Source organism: Plectrocnemia conspersa, unplaced genomic scaffold (genome assembly GCF_051122295.1).
Source record: "Plectrocnemia conspersa isolate PC_06_02 unplaced genomic scaffold, ASM5112229v1 ptg000009l, whole genome shotgun sequence".
Classification (NCBI taxonomy): domain Eukaryota; kingdom Metazoa; phylum Arthropoda; class Insecta; order Trichoptera; family Polycentropodidae; genus Plectrocnemia; species Plectrocnemia conspersa.
The window spans coordinates 27,033,627-27,055,968 of NW_028277173.1; the positions used below are offsets into that span (position 1 = coordinate 27,033,627).

Below are 22,342 nucleotides of genomic sequence, written 5' to 3' on the forward strand. Positions count from 1 at the left end.
AACATTGTCAGTTAGATTATTGTATCGCGTATTTTAGTGAACTCACTATATTTATTACTTATTATTTTTTTATGCACTACTATTTTATTTTACCTATTTATTAATATGCAAGAAAATAATAATTTGTATTTAATTATGACATACAATATGTAGTTTTTTATTTAATTAAATTATACACAAATGTTAGTACATATATTTTAAAGCAATATTTATTAAATTACTTGCAATTAATATCCTGCTAATAATTGTACTAAATAGGTTCCCTATTATTATGTGCTCAAGTATTTACCAATTTAAATGGCCAATAATAATTAAAAAATGAAAATAGTGATCATTCTGAATAGGTAAATTAGGAAACCACTCAAATGAAGGCATTAGTTTTCCACGAAAATTCGTAAAGCCTTTTGTATGATGCGAGGTACGAACTAAGGGGTTTAATTTTCAATTTCTTGGAATACCATACTGTAATATTACACTGCTATGAAATTTATTAATGAAAATGTCGGAGATTTGTCTGCGAAATTATTTTATACGTTTATTATTATACTACATCTCTTCCTACAGTCTGTTTTTGGTGTTATTTAAATTAATACCCAGTACTGTTTAATGTTCCATAAAATAAATACCAAAGGCATGACTTTATATGTGTTCATAGGTTCAAATTCATATTTTACAGAGTATTTCAAATACCTAGAACTGAATTTTTTGGTTTGCTATACACGGTAAAAATCTATAACGTATGTATTTTATTGTATCGGATATTTTTTTATATTATATTCAATTAAATATTATATTATATTCAGTCATTTTCTGATGCCTGAATTAGGATCGCTATCCAGTTCCATAATACACTGGCATTACACATTATTATATTTAATATTGTTCAGTATGTCTACTACGTATAATTATAGACCATCGTGATGCATTGGGTTAACCTGTTACGTCACAATTTAAATAAATAATAATTATTAATTAGAAAATAAACGCAACATTGTGTTTTTTAATATATGGAGGATTACTGTATTTTAAAAGAGCTATAAAACACCAAATAGGTATGTGTTAAATATTAAAAAATGGAAAGCTTACTTTTTTATAATATATACATTATTGTATTCACATATATGTACATTTATATATATGAGTGTAAGATAAATTTATTCATATATTCCGGTGAAAGCAACTAACGATCGTCCGAATTTCGTGAAAACCTTTTTTGTATTCGAAAAACGGTATGCTTTTCATGTACGAAAATTTTCTGAAAGAGAGTAAATAAAAAAGTTTTCCAGCATCCGTCATCCGAGTACTTCCTTCATAGAATTATCGCTTTGCAAACAAACTTATTTATTGAAGAGTTTTAAGTAAAACTTTTTATGTTTATATTTACTTTTTAATAAAACTTATATTTAAATTTATTCATACGCGTGAGTTGGAAAATTATCGTTTTTGATGTTAAAAATAGTTTATAAAAACATATTGAAATATACGCCTTTTGAAACACGTATTCAACAATTGGAAACTAAAAGTTAGTTTCTAGTTAACACTGCCATTTTAGTTTGATCTATTATGGAAATAATAAATTAACTTTTGATGTATTGTATAATATAATATCGATGGAATTATTTTACTATTGACATTCTGCCTTATGTTCTTATTCTGAATAATTTCCATCAGATTCTGATTGACGCGTAATTATGTTCAATATTGAATATTTGATTTCGAAAAGCTTAATATACACACGACTGATATAATCGTATTGTGTATCCAACAAATAGGCATTGCGTTTAATTTAACGTTAATGATTCAGACTGATTCGATTGAAATGATATTTTGACTCAATTCGATAATTATTTATGATAGTCGATGAAAAGCTTATTTGAAATAACATTTAGTCAAGCAATATACAATAACTTATTTTGTTATAATATTTATTTATTATAACAGATTCACGTCAATGCATCTTTCACAGAAAAAAATACATGTATTTTTATAAAATACAAAAATATTATTTAACCTTCATATTTCATTGAACGAACAAATTTAAATAACACACATTTGTGAATTTGATATGTGTCACTTTCATGGCAGAGACGAATTAAAAACATACTCTCATATCGATCGCTAAGTTTCGGTTGAAGTTTAGATTTGGGTTATTCCCTAATTATATTCTAGACATCTAATCAATAATTTTCAACATGTGAAAGTTATGCCGGTTATTAATCAAATTCTAAGTCCTTCGTAAATTTGTTGATGAATTTAATATATATGATTTGATAGCTCACCTATGTGTTTGCTCTCGTTGAAGGCTTCAGGGATCTTCCTTGTAAGAACGGCGTAAACTGTACACACGACGATCAAAACTATAGGATATCCAAAGGCTATCATATATGAAGCATCCACATAGCTGTCGCATATGAGAAGATTGTCTTCCCTGGTGGGATAATGATGCATGGCTCTGGCTGGTGATATTATCATCCAAACGCCGTTAATTAGCACCTGAAATGTAATATAAAATTAGTTACCAATACAAATAAAATATATGAAGGATTATATATTGCTGCAGTGTTTGGTTTTGTAAATAAAGTAGCAGATAAAGTTTTTTAAGTAGATTATCTAACGATCTTTGAATTTCAAGTCAAAGCAATATATTATTTACCAAGCTTTTCATTTACATCAGAAAATATTTACAGCTGGTTATATTATTAAAATTATAGTTTGTATTGAAAATAAATAAATTTAAATGTGTACCAAAAAAGTTTTCATCTTAAAAACACATTTATATATTTTTCAATGATTACGATGCTAGTTGTGTCTTTAACAAACTAGCAACTTTTAAAATGAGAAACTTCTAACGTTTAGCTTTGGAAATTTCAATAGAAAAACTTTTGGGTCAGTTTTATTGAAATAGAAAAAAAGTCATTGGTTCAATTGAACGTTTGTGTAAATATTAAGTTTGTTTGATAAGCGGTTTTATTATATTTATATGCTTAACCTTTGTTATTCGAGAAAAGTTAGTTTTACAGTCGATGTCAAATTGTGTTTATTTTATATTGAAATTGAGCTTTTTAAGATTTAATCTATCAAATTATTTTTTTAATATATCGATTACTTAAATAACAGTATTATCTCGAATCAAGTTTTATGAGAAAAGCTCATATATCTATATTTTTATATATTTTTATCACCATTTTTTCTTTTGAAATTATGTATACAACATACCTGAACTCCTATCATACCGCTACATATGATGAGTTGGGACCTCGGAGATATTAGACTCGGCCTTTTTGCCGACTGTTTTCCCGCGTTGAATATTCTGCTTATACGATTGGTCTTGGTCAGCAGGGCCGCGTAAACAACCGTAAAGCAGAATCCAGCTCCAAACCTGTCAAAAAATATTAGTATATTATATACATAAATTTATTTACATTTTAAACATATTCTAAAGGGACACTTTATTGTAAGGTGAAGATAAAAACACATATAAATCTCTTATTCTGCTTTGCACACTGAAGTCTATCAAGCGCGTACGTTGAGAAATTTTCCCTTTCACTCGCTCGCGTGTTAAATCACGAGAGAGAGAGATACGGGCGTGCGTTCCGTTCGTACCGCGCGCCTTTATCTCTCACTCATTCTCGTTACTTAACACACGTGCGAGCGAAAGAAAAAGTATCACACCGTACGCACCTGGTCTTAACATAAAATATAAAAGACGATGCTCCACATCATCACCATAAATACTTATATAAAAGAAAACAAAAAGTTAAAATAAATAATGTATATTCTGAAGAGAAATTAGTGTCTTATGGAGTACCACAAGGGTCTAAATTGGGACCATTGTTATTTGTTTTGTATATTAATGATATAGTTAATAACGTGAAAAAATGTAAAATTCATCTATTTGCGGATGACATTAATGTATTGCATAGGTGATAACATTAAAGAAATTGTAAATAATTTAAATAATGAATTAAGTATATTAGAAATATGGTTAAAGAATAATGTACTTAAATTAAATGAGAATAAAACTAAATGTATGTTTATTAATTGTAAAAATGTTTTAGATAATAGTAGCAAAATAGTAATAAATAACTCGAGTATAGAAATAGTGAATAATATAAAATATTTAGGAGTAATTGTTGATACAAAATTAAATTTTAAAGAACATTGTAATTACATATTAAAAAAAATTAGTAGAAAAATAGGTTTATTATCTAGATTAAGAAATATATTAAGTATAAATACAAAAAAAATAATTTATAATAGTATAATATTGCCCCATTTTAATTATTGTGCAACACTATTAAATATGTTAAATAAATTAGATAAACAAATGTTGCAAAAATTACAAAATAGGGCAATGAGAGTAATTTTAAATAAAAATAGATTAACTAATTGTAAAAGTATGATTGATAGATTAGAATGGTTGAATGTTCAAGAAATATTGAGTATGAATGTTTTAGTATTTATATATAAGTTAGAAAATAATATATTACCAAAATATTTTAATAAGTATTTAATAAGAAATAAAGATGTACATAAATATAATACTAGAAATAGAGAAAATTTTAAGATAATTAAGTATAAGAAAACGAGTACGGCTAGGGGAATTATGTACGGAGGTTTTGATTTATATAATAGTCTTCCAAGAGAAATCCGAAACAGCAAAAATATAACGGGTTTCATAAATGGAATAAAAAAACACCTTCGTACATATAGAAATAAATTATAATATTAAGACTTTATTATTGTATATTTTTATTTTTTATTTCTGTTATGTATTTTTTATATATTTTTATATATGTTTACTAAATTTGTTAGATGTAAAGATTAGCTATTAAGCTAAATAAATTAATAAAATAAAATAATAAATAATAAAGAAGGCACAGACACGAAAGGGTGCAGTGGATACGCTAAAAGCGTTTCTTAGCACCTGAACAACAATCCAAGCCCATCAGTGCTGCTAAAAATGAAACGAGGCACCAATAGCACGTCAACATCGTAGCAGCAAACTCCTCAATGTGAAAAACTTGAAAATACGGCCAAAGACGACTAAGCGCTTTGAACCGGTCTAGTTATCATTACTGAAAGTTGAATCTTTTAAGGTACTGTTTATTTACACTTTTCCTCTTTTAAGGTGCTATTAATTTTTTGACTAAATTTTTACATTTATATCCATATTATTTAGCTTACTATCAAAACTATATTCGCTTGTGGCTTAATTATTAAAACACGCAAGCATTTTACAAAATACAAACTTATCTAGGTGACAAAGAGTTCAAGATTTTGTCACCTGCAAATTGATATCTGTCACTAAATGAATGGTCTAAATCAGTTTGCGTTGCATTAAATATGCAAAGCACGTCGCAAAAAACAACCATGAACAGACGTAATAAAAAAGGGGAGAAAGAAAGTATATATTGTTCCCAGGCCAAACTCGTCTGTAATGCCTGCACTACACTCTCTGGAAGTTGGCCAAGGTTGGCTAAGGACGGAGAATATAGTGGATTACATCGGTCAAGCTCGGTTCTGCCCGCTCTAAAATCTCTCGGAAGTTGTCCAAGGTTACTGAGAACGGAAAGTAAAGTGGGAGTAATTCAGTCGACTTGGTCAGCTTCGAGCGCTTCCGAACATTGTCAGCAAACGGACCGAAATCAAAGTAACCGAAGTCAGAGCTGCTCTTTTGAACGCAAGCGGTGAGATACTTCCCCTTTCGCTCTCTCATGTGTAAGTGATGACAGTGATAGAGATAATGATATGGTTTTTCGCAAACTGAGATAGAACGAGTAACTCGGTTCAATTTCAGTACGCGCGTAGGTGTCCTATATCAACACGCATGTCGAGCGCTGCATCGTGGTCACGTCAAGTTATTATATTACATGCTTATCGGGGATTTCAACAGATTCTTACTGACATCTTTGAATATTTTAGGGCACCAAAAGAGATTAATAATATTTATGATAGTATATTCTTCTAACAGATGTCGTTATTATATTTATTTCATATCAAATTAAATATTTAAAAAATAATTAGTGGTACTTGATTTTGTTAAAAAAAATCGTTTCGAATATCCTTATGTATTTTCATAGATCGGTTTATATAAATGTCACACCATAACGAATTCTTATTTAGAATCGATGGAAACAAATTCAAGGATAGTCACAGATGTAGTGTTCGTATTCTGAAGTATCATTTTTATGCTTTATGGCATTTTGCAAAAGCCGACAAAGATTTTGCGTAAATTAAATATTTACGACCGAAAAGTTTTCACTGATATTGTATTGGTGAGTGCCCAAACAAACTTTTATAATTATCAGTAGCATAATATTAATAATATGACAATTTAAAAATTGCGATTATTTGGCACATTTTTCGATCGCGCGCAAATATGCCGGCTGTACGTGACAGAAGCCGCCGTCCGGACGGTATATGAAATTTGCCACAGTGTGGTCGTTTACTCGAAGTCGCAGATCTCGGCCGACTTCAGTTGTAACTTCGGTTCGGACAAATTCTAGAGAGTGTAGTGCAGGCATAAAACTACAACTAGGAGATAAGTCACTATGAAAAATAACTAATACACAGAAATCCTTCCGTTAAAAACCGGATATATTGTAGTTAAACCAATTGCAAGGTCTACATAATTTACATAGTTTTATTCTTTCTTGATTTGTCTTTACCCGAGTACCGTATTTAAAAAAAAATAAACGCATTTTAAACACTAGTATTGGTCTGCCTAAAGACATATTTTAGTCTATAGGCAGCGTTAAACAGTTATGAGCTATGAAAATGTAAATTAAATATCTACGTAACTTTTTAGCGGTCTTAAAAATATCACGATCCAGTCTGTATAACTTTACATTAAATATTTAAATTTAAATTACCTACCACACGTCCGAAAATATCTAAATGCGGCTCTGGCCTCCGGCGTGCCGGCGTGTGCAAAACTACATAATTCGATAGCGACAAAGAATTAAATCGAGAGACCGGCCCTAACCGAATTGTCGTGGGCATCTTTTGAAAATCGAGCCGGACCCCTTGTAACCCAATTTGGCTAACTTAGTTCCGGGGCGTAACTGCCCTGGGCGCTTTTATTTGTCAGACCCTACGCACATCACTATCCGGACAATGTCCACTGTGTTTATTCTCATGATAAAATATAAACATGTAATAAAAGTTACCGTTGTAACGTAACACAAACGGTGAGCATTAAAAAAAATCAAATTTATTTTGGGACGCCCTGCTGTGTGTCGAATGCACAATTTAGCAGAATAAAACATTTCAATTACGTAACCGATTTTGGGATTTGTAGGTACAATGAAATATTTTTTTAAATATTCTATAAATACGCATGTAAAAAACTGAATAAAAACGCGTGGAATACTTTAAACATTTTAGAGACAAAAACTATAAGTATGTACAATACAATAAGTGAAATAATTAAAGCTTCTTATAGTAATTTTTCAATAATAAAAAATACCTGAATCATATGGTAGTATTAACTGCCATTAAAGAGAAATACTAAAAATAAACCGTAGACTTGTACTTTTTCTAATGAGATTTGAATATAATTTAATTTTTAGAATCATTTATTTTTAACCTATTATGTGGTTTGCAAAAGTTGAATTTTTAAAATATTCGGAATTAAAAATATTGACTGAGAAGTTGACATAGTCTGAAGTTCGAGAGTAGAAAAGAGCAAAATGATTTTCGTATGAACATATCATACTCACTACACTTCCTTTCGGAATACATTTCCAACAGAACGTAAGATTAATTGATGCAAAAAAAAATTATATTAATTACATGGTATTTTATTGCAAGGTTTGTACACTATTAAATTATCTAACAACTATATAAAAAAATATTTAATCCCCTTAAAAATATTAACATCAAACGTGTGTGTGGTTTCTCTACTTTATATGTGCGACTAGCCTCTTATCAAACGTAGTTTTGGTCAACCCTCACTTAAGCCGCTCATGCGTTTTATACATCTGGACAATTCGCATGGCCCATTCAAATACAGTATATATACGTCACTTGCGCGATAATGGTGTGATCCTGGCGCAAAATGCTATCAAGAGCAAGTCAATTTTGTGTGTCTAGCGGAACTGTTGGATGCAGGTCCAACGAAAGTGCTAAGCGGCCGCCTTTGATGGTCATTCAAATATCGATAATGTCTGCACATGCGGAACTCAAGCATACTTGACAACCCTACTCTAAGTTGGATGCTCGGTTTCAGCTAAACCTGACATGGTTTTGTGCTTTTGATTTTGTATATAGCGATATAATTAAGATAAAACGCTAAGTTATTTACGTGGTTCAATGAAACGCTGTCAAGATCCAATTATCAATATAGTGATTTTATCATATTTGAGTCATGTTTTATTTTTATTATTATATCACGCTTTATTGAATTATTAACCTCGAGTATCTATCTAGAAGCTGGAAGGGCAAATGTTACGTCAGGTACACATATATATAGTGCCCGGGCTAAATACCAATTCATACACTCGCCCACTGGGCGATAGCAGACAACACGCGTAATAAATATCCTTTGAAATAGCATCTAGGCATTTTTTCTCCTCTTGCCGAGGAAAGATATTGCCGGTAACTTTTTCTCAAATCCGCCATAAATTCAGCCGCCGATAGTATGTCATTAGACCTGGTTTTCGTTTTGCGGACAATGGCGCACCAGAGGGGGAGTGAAAAACATTTTCTTTTGTGCAATTTGTACGAAGGGATAAATCGCGTTTTTCGAACTAAATGATTTCGATTCCGCGAATACCGATAACATAAAACAACTTTAACGGCGCGATTAAGTCGCAAATGTACCGTTGTTTTACAATAAAATATAATGTATGTATTAGATTAACATTACGAGCGGATTTGTACACGAATATATATTACGTATTGAGATAATATTGAAGATACATAACCTTATTAGGTTACTGAAAATCGATTATCTATTTTTATTAAAGAAATTGGTATTTAATGCTTATTTACAATTATAGAAGTATTCCATCAAAATTCCATAAAAATCAATATTCTTAGGTATTTTCAAAATTCGAACCCTTTTGGGTGTGACTTCGCAGCCAGTTCTTACTGGCTGCAGGTAGAAACAAGTGAGAACTTAGTTTATGTTACATTTTGCTTCAAACTATGATTGGTGAGATCATTAATATCCGAGCGGTGGTGGAGAAGCTGGCGGAGGGGTGAATTCAGTGAAAGATCCTTAGAATTCTGATTGGTGTGGCAGGCACAGTATTATTTTTTTTTATTTTTTTTAGAATTAATTAAGACCATCGTGTCCTAACAGGTTACCCCAATGCACCACGATGGTCGAAAACAAATTTTAAATCTATAAAAAAAAACGTATGTTTACATAAATAGAACAATACTTAAAAATATTAAACATAACAAAAAATTATAAAATATCAAAATTAAATGATACAAACTGGATCAGCTCCTCGTACCTAGTATTAAAAAGGTCAATATGTAATGCCAGCGTATTAAGGAGCCGGATGGCCGCAGTTATAGGCGAGTCGGTAAGTGCGGACGTCCTAGCGCTAACGGCCATCAAAATAGGTCGCAATCGTGATCTCGAAAATGTTCCGGAACCCAAAACTGAAATTCCTCGAGAATAGCTGGATTGTCGACAGCACCTTTTAGTAATTTGAAAAAATGCTTAGCGACATACAACTTTCTGCGAGAGCTCAGTGAATCGTATCCCAACGCTCCTAAAAGAAAGGCGCTGGGATATATGTTCGGATAATAACCAAATGACCTTTTGTAAAGGTATCTTAAATACCTTCTTTGAATTTTTTCCACAAAAAGGGAATATTTGGCTATTCGGGGATTCCAAATTATAGATCCCGATTCAAGAATGCTACGAACTAAGGTGTCATAGAGGATGCGAATAACTGTCGGATCGTCAAAGTGAAAGGCAATCCTCATAACAAAGCCGAGCATCTTGGAAGATTTATCACAGACGTCGTGTATGTGTAGAAAGAACCTCCATTTGCTCTCTAAAGTGATTCCGAGATCTTTAGTGGAAGTTTCTCTAGTCAAAATGTTACCAACGAGATGGTAGAAATAAGCTGATGGCGAATGGGATCGAGAAAATGACACAGTATGGCACTTTCCGACACTAAAGGGCAGACGGTTAACGGAAGCCCATCTCCATAGAGAGTCTAAATCGCTTTGTAGAGAGAAGGAGTCCACAACAGATTGAATGCATTTATATAATATTAAATCATTTGCTTACAAAAGAAAACTTGAATTTGTAATTGCTGTATTTATGTTATTAATAAATAACACAAAAAGCAGAGGGCCCAGATTGGATCATTGAGGAACCCCCGAAGGGGTAAAATATTCTTTCGACAATCGACCACCATAACTTACAAACTGTCTACGATTGCTTAAATAACTCGAGAATAATCAAGTTAAATTATCCGAGCAACCGAGGTTCGACAATTTTTTTAATAATAACCTATGTCAAACTTTGACAAAGGCTTTCTCAAAATCTGTATACACGACGTCTACTTGAATTCCCGCATCGAGAGAAGTTGTCACTGTTTTGGTGAACGACAGAAGGTTAGTAACATTGGAACGGGCAGCACGAAACCCGTGCTGTTGGTTTAATAAGACTTGCCGAAAGTGATTATAGAGATATTTATGAATAATTATTTCAAATAATTTAGCAGGAGCGGACAACACTGCCACTGGTCTATAATTATTTATATATAATTTGTCACCCTTTTTATGAATAGGGGTGACTTTTGTGCATTTCCATAGTTCAGGAAATGATGATGTCTTGAGAATCAGATAATAAATACATTTTAGAGGAGCAGTGAGACTGACTTTGCAAACCTTCAAAATAAAATCGGGAATTAAATCAGGTTCAGAAGAACGCCCAGTATAGCGGAGGTTGATCCCTCTCTGCTGCGGTGCTCGTATTGTGGAATCCTTCTCAGGATGTGAGCGTCCATGACCATATGTTGTCCGCGAGCGGGCCGAATATGTTCCGGCGAGTGTCTTCCGGTGTCTACCTGGTTCTCATTGGAGACCAGCTTTATATATTCAGGGCTGCAAAGCCTGCTGAACAATCACAATCATTCATCAATCATCCAGCCAATCGTTGCACTCGCTTTTTAGAACAACGAAATATATATATACGCCTTTAGAAAGTGACATTTACTTGATGGTCATCTCCGAGGTCGAATTGTGCAGCGGCAATGTTGAAACTTTACGGTATTTTTTGTCTTCCAGTGATATATTAGTTCCCGTGACCGTTTCGTAACAAAAAAATATTTATTTAATGCACCGAAGAATCCTTGCGAGCTATTTACGGGAAATTCATTTTTTTCTAGTCGTAACAAGGGCTTTTGTGATTCCGCTATTATCTTATTTATCCTTATTGATGAATGATCAATTTTGGTCACACATTTTAACACAAGTTTCAAGAATAGGATTCTCCACAGTTTAATTGCAAATCTTTAACGAAAGTCACTTCAAAAAAATATGCTCTTTAATATGTACAAGATAAGCAAAAAATAGATTTGGAAAAAAAATATGCCTATGTTAAACTATTTTTGTTATTGGAAAAATAAAAGTTTTTATTGGTTGACAAAAAAATAGTTCAAGATTTAATTAGTAACAATGTTTATTGATTTTATTAAATAATTAATTTTATTAGATGTAACTTTCTCTCTGCCAAATATAAAGCAATTTATAAATTCAAATTGGGATGGAGTAAAAGCTGTTATTGAAGAGAATATAGTTTTACTGTTGCATTTAATTTAAGCTACTTTAATTTCCATTAGGTTCTCTGGTTATGTTCATATCTGCATTTTATCGTTGCAGAAACATTATTAGATATGTTAAAACAAATATTTATATCACTAAAAAATAAAAAGATATTTTGAGCTTTTTTTTTTTTTGTTAGTGTCAATAGCAGAACGTACAAGCGTCTAGAAATTGAGACTATTTTCCGTTGTGATAATACGCAAGCGGAAGTAAACAGATATGGAGTTTCAAAGGGGAATAAATTCGTGTGACACTACCCTACATCCTATAGTATAGGGCCCACGCCCACACACACAAAAAAGGGTCGCTTTTATTGAGCGCACGTCGCGAATTCGCCCCGGTGCGTTTCGATATGGGCTCACGTGATATCCAGTTACCTTTGTATGCCGCAAACTAGGTTACTCGGCCTAAGGACAAGGGCGAATGTCACGCAATAGCACATGAGTATTCCAGCCAAGAGGACATAGCTCAGCTCCCTTCCAGAAGCTCTGACCACGGGCGTGTCATTGTGGCGAAGAAATACTCCAGCGACGAATCTGAAACAAAAAATATCTTAGATTAAAATCAGGATCCTTTTTAAAGCCGGTCATAAGTTCTAAGAATTAACCAAAAATATATTTTATAAAATATGTGTAACTAAAATCAATTCAATTTATGAGAACAGTATAATAATTACGGCCTTGAGAGACGAGGGTTTCTTCGACACAAAGTAAACGAAATCGGCCGTAAAGTAATTTCGTAATTTATACTTCTGATGAATAAGGGATTAGGAATATATACATACATTGTTATATTACAATAAAAAAACTCACAGAGAAGTAACAAGAAAAATAAGAAGAAAGTTTCGGTAATCGATTCTCGCGGAGGATAAAAAGTCGGTCCGGTTGGAATTAAATGCTTCATTATCCCGACGCTTTCTACTTTGAAATTAAACGCAAATACCGTACGAAGGAACCAGGAGAATCCACACCACACCATAATGTGCGTGCTATATATTTTGAAATGATTATTAAACGAGATTTTTTTAACAAAACACAGACGAATGTGATTGTGTGTTACAAATAGAAAAACTTCGTATTTCGCATCCTTAAAGACCGTGACCTTTTCATATTTTTTTCTTTTCGATTCGAAACATCTTTCACAATACTAGACTTGATTTGGAAAAACCACTTCGCTGAGGTACCTCTCCGTTCTAGTTGCAGTTCACATATAACTAAACTCTGTGAAATATATTTAAGATATCAACTAAACTATTATTAAAATATAAATTCGAACAACACTATTAACCTGATGTTTAAGATTATTTAATATTCAACTAATATTGTCCAAAATCTTATAAAATATGTAAATTAAACTTTGTATCATATTTATTACAGTACTATCAGGATAAAATTACATAAGAAAAAAATACACTGCATAAAATACACAAGTCAGAAGTTAGACATTTTTTCCTATATAAAATTATTTTCTATTAAGTTCAGTAGTTTTTTTATAAATTATTTTCATCAAATCTATAAAATATATTTAATTTATTAAATTCACTAAAATGCTCAATTTTTCTACATAGAAAACTTACCCAAGAATTATAATATAATGCATTTATTTTCACATACATAGCAACTATTAAATTATTATGTTTCAGATAATAAATTATATTAAAATTACATATTAAACGCAAAATATATTTTTTTTTACCTATTATATAATAAAATGGAATTAATAAACATATATTTCATAAATAAATAATTTAAAGGAGTCAACATAATATAATCGTATTTTTTAAAGTGCAAATAAGGACGGTATAGCGTTTTCCGTAACGTCTCAGATTAGTAACTTTGAGGTTACGGGCTCGAGCCCCGGCAGCGGAATTCGAATTTTTATTTATAAAAATGCGCTAATATGAAAAAAATCAACCTCAGCTGCAGTGACATCTATTGATTATAAATTGTTATTGCAAATAATAATTTATAATTAGTATAATAGATATCACTGATTTCTAGACTTTCAGTCTGATGGTTAATATTTGTAGATATTTATTATGTCTGATTGGCTTACTCAGTAGGTACAGCTTTGCGTGTTGTAACGCATTAGGCTTACGCCTGTCAGGCTACAGCGGTAAATTTAATAAAAATATTATTATTTTTAAAGCAAAAAATATTTTTTTACCAAGTTCTCGAAGTACAAATATGTTATTTAATCTGTGGTTTTCTATATATTTTATCTTAAAAAGTCATATTCAACAAAAATGCCAATGACAAATTTAACTTATTTTTTTCATCGCAACTTTTTCACATATTTTACTTTAATTTTCTCTTTTATTACTTTTAATGTAATAATTAGAAACTCGTATAAATAATAAAATATTTTTAAATATATTAAATAAACTATTTTTTTATATTTTTAAATATATTAAACAAAATATTTTTTTTTTTGAAAACTTTGGTTTATTAAGAAATTGCCTTTTTAAAATAATCTACACATAAACTTATATTTTAATAAAGAATGCTAAATATATAAATTGGTTTGCATTAAATGTTTCTTAAAAATAAATTTATATTTTTTTTGTACGGAAATAATATTTATTACAGACTCGAGAAAGAGTCGAGACTTTTATATTGTATTTGTGAAATCTAAGAATTCTATTTTTATAAATAGCTACATTATATACCAACCAGATGTTTATAAATATTTACATATATTATACATATATGTAAAACTAATCAATTTAATATACATAAATTAATTAGTTCTACATATAAATATATATTAAATCAGGTTGTCATGTAATGAGTTATTGTTAAAACAATTGTCACATTTTGATAAAAGATTTGTAAAATATATAGAAATTCTTCATTTGCCTAATTCTATCAGTACTAAATAATTTATTCATTCCAACTAACATATTTATAAATCTCCAGAACTTTAACAAAATATTTACAGAGATTTATGGCTTATTTTTTTTAAATTAAAAGAAATACTAAGACTGATTTTGCAAAATCAGAGATTTTCGATCTTTGATTTGATATTAGCATTTTGTTATAAATAAACTCACAAAAAAATAAATTGTAATTCCTAATACAAAAAAACTCAAACATAATAAGATTATTTATCAATTACAGGTTTATTTATAATTTAATTATTATTTTTGGTACATTTGAATCAATTTGACTAATATAAAAATAGAAAAAATAAATTCTTGTAAATCATTTGATGCAATTTACAAAAAAAAATTGAAGATATGGATGTGATTGCATTAATTTGCATAGCAAATAAATATTTGCTATACTGTTAAAAATATTTTTAAGTTATTTTTGTATATTTATGATTATTCGTAATTAGAAAATCCTGTCGCTAAAAAAAAAATCACAAAAAAAACTCTTTTTTTTATAAATTTTATTTCAAGTTTACCTCATCTAATTTTTTTTGTTCAACTTCTCATGAAATATTGTGTGTTTTTTGTAATTTTGTTTTGGATTAAAGTTTGTAAAATATTTGTAAAATTAAAAATTGAAACAAGAGTAGCACTTAATAGTTTTTGTACCGTTTTTTACCATTAGAAATATTTTCTACAATATATAAAATATATTTAAAATGTTTTTTTTTTCATAAAATAAAAATATTATCAATTAAATTATTTAGGCAAAAAATTCTGCAAAAGATATCCAAAAACATCTATTTGAATGATAAAATTTGTTGTTATATAATAAAAGAAAGGGACAATACGATTATTTTTGAATTTTTTGTGCAAAAAAATGATTACGGTGTAATTACATGCATTTAATATAGAAATATTCTAAAGTTTACGGCAAGCACAACTTATTATTATTACCAGATTTTTATTAGCACTGAAATATTTTATTTACTGACCGCAGATAGATAAATATTGAAACTCTGAATTTTTTACCACCTCGAGAATATTGATACGGCATTTTAAACAAATAAAAATAAATACCAACTCGTCTCGATAGAAAAGCCAAACAATGTAAGAGAGATTTTGGGACTGTGTTAATAATTTTTAAAATTTCACAGACCATCCATTAACACATCCATCCCGAAAGAATCCCTTGTTATCATTTATTAGTACCATAAAAACTTACATTTAATGTGGAAAGGATGCGCAATGACAATGCATTTTATCCAGCGCATAAAAATATTATTGTTTGATCGATAAAGGTGTCCATATGGAAGGATTTACTTTTAAGGCTTCTTAAGAGGCGATGCTATTAGCCAGCCAACATCAGCATCTATGAATCGCCAATGACACTTTGAGAGACGGGTTCGATACGTTCCAGGGGCTCGATTAGAGACCCCAAGATGTCACAGCACGAGACACATCAGCTGATTGTCCAGCATATTTAACTGGACACTCCAGTGCAGATCTGCCATTTTTACCCCATCATGTGTGATATTTCATAAGTGCTAATTAACTTCTCCGGCATCTATCTTGGCTGTATAGTCAACAATATGTGAAAGCTAATTGAAGGCACAATATTAGGCTTAATAAATAAATATATTATATTATATTCTAGTACCATTATCCCTTCTTTGTCTCAATACAATAGGAATACTGATTAACGTGAGTATATATTTATGAAAAAGGATATCAAATAAAATCTTCGTACATCATAACGCAATTTTAAAATCACGTTGTTATCTTCACTCTTTTTAAAACATTTTTAACCGCAATTTTAAATCACTCTACGTTCAGTTTTCAGCATAAATAACACTCAACACAAACACGCGCATAATATAAATACGTATTACGTAAAACAGAACGTTTACAAAAATCACCCGTGCGCTTTGCCGGCCTCATCCCTTTGAACCCCGGACCATTAATTTTTGTATTTGGCTTTAGCTTCCGAAGCCGGTATGTTTCCAAAATTTACGGCTGCGGCCCACAAACCGATTGTTCAAATGACACTCGAGGTGACCCCGAGGTTCAAAAAAAAAATTTTTTTTTACGTTCCCTTAACCCATGTTACTATTTATTATACAGATATGCCCTGATAATTCAACATATGTACGGTCCAGATTTTTTTCGGTACAACGTATTTAATAAATAACTTTGCCTTAAAATTTTATCCCGCCAGTATTTAAGAAAAGCACCACGAAGTTTATTTTGTAATAAAGTTTGCTAAACTAAAAATTCTCCACGCGACATTGCTGCTCCCATAGGTAGCGTTACAAGCATTGCTGATTTCACTGCTATGAGCTGGGTCACATACCCTCCAGTTTAAGATTTGTGATAATAAATATCAAAAAAATTCAATCATTTCAAACACAGCAACCAAAAAAATTTATAAAGCAATTTAGACATTTCTATATTTTTATTTATTATTATTCAAGATATATTATATAGACGCGGTGAAAAAGTATATATTACAGTTTGTCTGATCTAAAGAAGGCTATAAATCGTTTAAGGTTGAAAGAGGGTGGATCTGGCTAAGAGATAATCTAGTGGAATTTGGTTATTTATTAAGCAACTTTTAAACAAATTTGTCGATAATTCTGGTTAACAACATTGAAGCTTCAACTGATTAAATCTCTTACTTTATGTAACTATTTAGTCAAGGTTTAAGATCGACTATTTAAATGTTAATGAGATTGCAACAAGGCAAAACTATTTAACAAAAATATTTAACTCAAAAAGCTAATCTACGAGAGCAGCAGAAACTTTGTATCTTAGCAATTATCTTGCATTAATTTATTAACTGCCACGTCTCTATATATTCAGGAAGCAGATTAAAGTTTATGATATTATTAAAATCTCTTTATAACTACAAGAGCTTATTTGAAGTGGGAGTCTAAAATGTAAGTTGTGAATAACAAGTTAAGTAGTTATAAGAACTAATAATGAAATGTCACTAATAAAGTTGTTAAGCTCAACTCTGGATAAATCTATGCAGACAGAAAAACCAATTAGAGGTTAAGATTGAGATTTTATTTATAGTTAATCTGTTCCTAAGTTAATAGTAATAAAAAAAATAGATTTTTTTTAATGTTTCCTATTTTAAACATAAGATAAAAAATAATAATTTGCTTACAAGACGATACGTTATAAATTAAAGTGGTCTTTCCAGTATTTGCTCCACTTAATTTTATTTTAATATTTAAGCTATGAAAATATATTTATACTTTCTTTGTGTTTTTATGCTCCCACACACATTGAAATATTTTATGTTATTAAATATTATATATAATAAAGCATTATTGAGACGATAAATTAATTTTAATAACTTTTTTATACCATAAACATATAACAAAAAAATGTTTATCGCTAATATTGTTATTAAAACTTTAATTTTTTTTTTTTAAATTTTGGGTTTGAGTAAAGCTTTTAAGACAATTATGGTTAAAAAGAGGTGATAATGCAAAAAAAGTTGAGATATTGCTATATTTTATTGCTGTAATAAGCCTTAGATCTTTACATAATAGTGAAAAATTGACTAAATCATATTTTGTAGATCTGTTTTATTTCTTTAATTACCATAGAATTTTGAATTTTTAACCCTTTATGTGCTAGGTGCGGATAAATACGAATCACCGTGTATGGTTCTTAAATGCGAAATTCGGATTTATCTCAGGCTCAATAAAAAGAAATAGATTTTTTTATAATAAAAAAATAATTATAATAAAGATTTAATCCTACTGGTAAATATATGTAGAATTATATTTAGATCTCTTTTATTTATATAAATATATTCGTAATAACATTAAAAAATATACTTCTTAGACTAATTTGATTTTAAAAATATAATAAAATCATGCTTGAAGAAATATATATTTAATGTGAGAGATTTTTATTACAAAAGGCATATGTGAACGAATATATAAATACAAATGATACAAAGTGATCTAAAAATGAATGAATAAACTTTTATAATATAGTATTTAAATTATATATGACATGTTAATAACATGCTATATATTATAAATAATGTGTAACATTTTAAAATAGTTAATTAAAATAGTAACAAAGTTATTACTTTCGCGATATTTGTTAAAATAAAAATAAATGAAGTACATTACATACCGCTTAAAATATTTCAATGTAAACAACTTTTAAGTTATATTAAAATTAGAAAACTAATGAAAAAGATCGTAAATAAATTTTAGTCATGTCAGTCTTTGAAAGGCCATTAACAGTATACATAAAAAACAACCACATCCGTGAATGATACACAACAAAGCTGTTCCAATGTAAATTAATTAATAAAATACATTTATAAACTTTTTTCTACGTATACTACAAACTATAATAATAATATAAATAGGTATTGATATAACTTATTTATATACTAAATAATAAATCTCTGTCTGATTCTTAAAAATACAACAATAATATTCTTGGTTATTAAAAAATTAAATAAATATTTGCTTTTTACTAATAATATTAAATTGTATATTATTATTTAAATACATTTTATATTAATCATTAAAGCTATGAATAAATAAAATTTAGTATTACAATATTTTTATTTAATATATTTACTGCAAAAATTATTAATATAAAGTTAATATTTTACCATGATAGACACTAGCCTAATGCGCAAATAAATGTCTAAGAAAATAAAGTAATCTATTAGAATTTCCCACGGTTATAGAACGTCTACCACGTAAATAAATCCTTTCTGTCTTGCGCATGCATTTTACTCCGAATTCGTGCCCCTAGCTTCATTTTTAAGGCTTTCTTTTCTAAAAACCCCACACAAAATACATCGACTGAGTTAATGCGTCCCATAAATCTTGGACCGTACAAACGCGTTTTCAGTGACATGCCAAATCAGTAAAATTCTTTTGAAGTCTTTATTATTATGCTTTGGGGCATTACTTAGAGTTAACTTTAAAGTCTATAGACATATTGCAAAAAACTCAAAATTTCCTATCTTACTTTAAATATTTTTAGATTTATTAAATCTCAATATAGAATAGTAAAAATAAATCGAGCAAGAACGTGTTATTAAAATAAATGTTACTAATTTACAAACGGTTACTTAATAGTTGCTTTTGATTTGCATGAATTTAAATTCAGTATTACAGTTTATCTTTATGACAATGATTGGTCAAAATTATATTAATTTCACCTGATTTTGCCCACTTAAAGCTACGATATTTTAACTAAGTAACTACTCATACCTAACTATGGTTTTGTCATAAATTAATGTGACTCGAGCGTAAATTTTAAAATATCCCCGGTTTTGGTCTGGAAATGTGACAAGGCACTTTTCGCATCGCAAATCTTACTTGTGAATGCATCTGCAACGACCGTTAGCATTCCTCTCGACATACCTAGGTATGGCTTTGTCACCGTGCTGTTTTATGTCGACTGATAAACGACACACGTGTGGTTTCAGTCCGTGAAATAGGAGTAATGTGCTAGCCGTACGTTCGTAGGTACAGAGTGGTGTAGAATAAATTTTAGATAGTCTTTTAATGTAAAATATTATATCAAGTTCAAGCTTATGCATTTATCTATTTTGTAAAGTAGGGAATGATAAATATAAATTGAAACTAGTGTATGATAATATAATATATGTAAATGTATGATTTTGTCTTTCATAATAAATTGTAGGATCTTATACTTCGGACTGCACATAAAGTATGAAAAATAACTAGTTTATATTATTTATTATGCGCATCAGGATCATACTTCTTTCTACTTTATGAAAGACAGTCTCGTTAGGCATATGCTTCATCCATGTTATACAAAGGATCTGGCGAAAGCATACCAGTTTATACATTTTGATTTATTTTTTACGTTCACGTTTTACAAACATAAAAGTGTATATATTAAACGAAGCATTCAATCACTTAATTAGTAATTGTTGTACAATATATTTTTTATATGTTTTGTCGTATTTTTAAATAAAGATGTATGTCTATAATTTTCGTGACATATACATATAAAATAGTAAATTAGTACTATCAAATAAATCAGTATTAAATAAAATAAATTAGATTTTGTATAAATAAATATAGAGAGGCTTAACTTGTTACATTAAAATATAATAGAATACGATACCAGTAATATAAAAATAAATAAATAAATTTAAAGCGTAATTAAAAATATTAAAAAAATAATCAAATAATGGTTAACCGATATTTTGCATTCATTGAATTATAAATTATTAAATTTATATTGAAATATGTATATTTATATAATTTTATTTATAAGATTTATTTTAATATCATTTCAATTGAATCACGTATCGTAATTAGAAAATAAATTACATAACGCATACACTATAATACCATCTATTAATATTAATGAGGCAGCTTATTTGATCGCAAAATTATAGGTTTCAAGCAATTTAGAGTTTAATAATTAGTTATTTATAATACACGTATACATAATTGGTATTATAATGTTATACTCTTTAAAGTGGAAGCTAAAATAGTAATTAAAACCGCCGACGAAAGGTCAAATGAGCGTTACGTTTGTCGGATTTAATTGCCGGCAAGAGACCATACTTTAAGGACGTCCTCTAAGATTAAGGGTTACTTTTAAACGCTTGATCCCCTGGGTTCCTTTGGCACACTCGATTACACTTAACGCCCGGAAAGTTGCCATAAAGAATTCAGGATATTTGAGTTTATACTATTTACCGTATTTATGAGAATGGATGATGTTAAAAGAGTATAAAGTAACTTAGCAATATCAGGTATAAGCATTTAAAATCGTTTTTGTTTTATATATATATATATAAACTCTTTATTAAAATAAAGTTATTTATAAGAAACAACAGTATTAACTTTTACAAAGTCTCACCCTCAAACGTATAAACCTCTCTTAAGTCTACATAACTTATTGTTGCTATTTTAAAGCCTTCTTAAGAGTTTTGTTTTGAGATGTTCGACAATTATTTTTTTAACTCAACCACAACCGCTTCAAGTTAAATTCGATAAAACTCGATTGACGGAGCGAATTCCACAGCTTTGGAAAACTTTGCACGAGATTTCCACAGCCATTGTTCGCACATGTCAAAAGCTGAAACTAAAAGAACCCACCGTTGCTAAAATGGCGACGAAACTACGCTTTGATGACGTATTTATGTACAATAAAAGCTATACTAGTGGCACAAAGAACCTTTGACGAAACTCTATGACGGTTGACACATTTTCGCTACCGTTCGATGGTTTTGTGATAAACAATATTATGATTGAACGAAGAGAACTTTTACTTGAATGTTTATTTACTTACTATAATATAATACAAGCATTTTTAAAAACATTTTACAAAAAAAGTTGAATACTATACCGTAATATAAAGGTAGTAAAAATTGAAAAAAAAATTCGAGATCTATAATACATAAATCTTAGAGCGCAAAATTCAACAATTTTTTATTAACCATTCAAATAAAAGTTTCTTGTTTTAGCGTAATATTTTTCATATTACGATGAAAATGCTGTTCCTTATTATTTTAGCTAATAAATAATCAGAACTGGTCTACTCTGAGATTCAATAAAAATATCAGTATTTCCTAGAAAAAAATGAACTTTATTTGAGGCACTCTTTATATTCTATAATTTATAATTTATTTCA

At 29.4% G+C, this 22,342-nt stretch overlaps 1 protein-coding gene across 6 annotated transcripts in view; it reads right to left on the minus strand.

The window, feature by feature from the left end:
• Nucleotides 1–22,342, minus strand: part of LOC148232495 (metabotropic glutamate receptor 2-like) — a 671,990-nt gene that overhangs the window by 16,209 nt on the left and 633,439 nt on the right. For all 6 annotated transcript variants that reach the window (XM_088191656.1, XM_088191652.1, XM_088191653.1 and 3 more), the window contains 3 exons: nucleotides 12,177–12,335; nucleotides 3,217–3,379; nucleotides 2,280–2,493 (listed from right to left, as the gene is read on the minus strand). In XM_088191656.1, coding sequence (XP_088047782.1) covers nucleotides 2,280–2,493; nucleotides 3,217–3,379; nucleotides 12,177–12,335 — 536 coding nt within the window. The remainder of the gene's footprint in view (nucleotides 1–2,279; nucleotides 2,494–3,216; nucleotides 3,380–12,176; nucleotides 12,336–22,342) is intronic.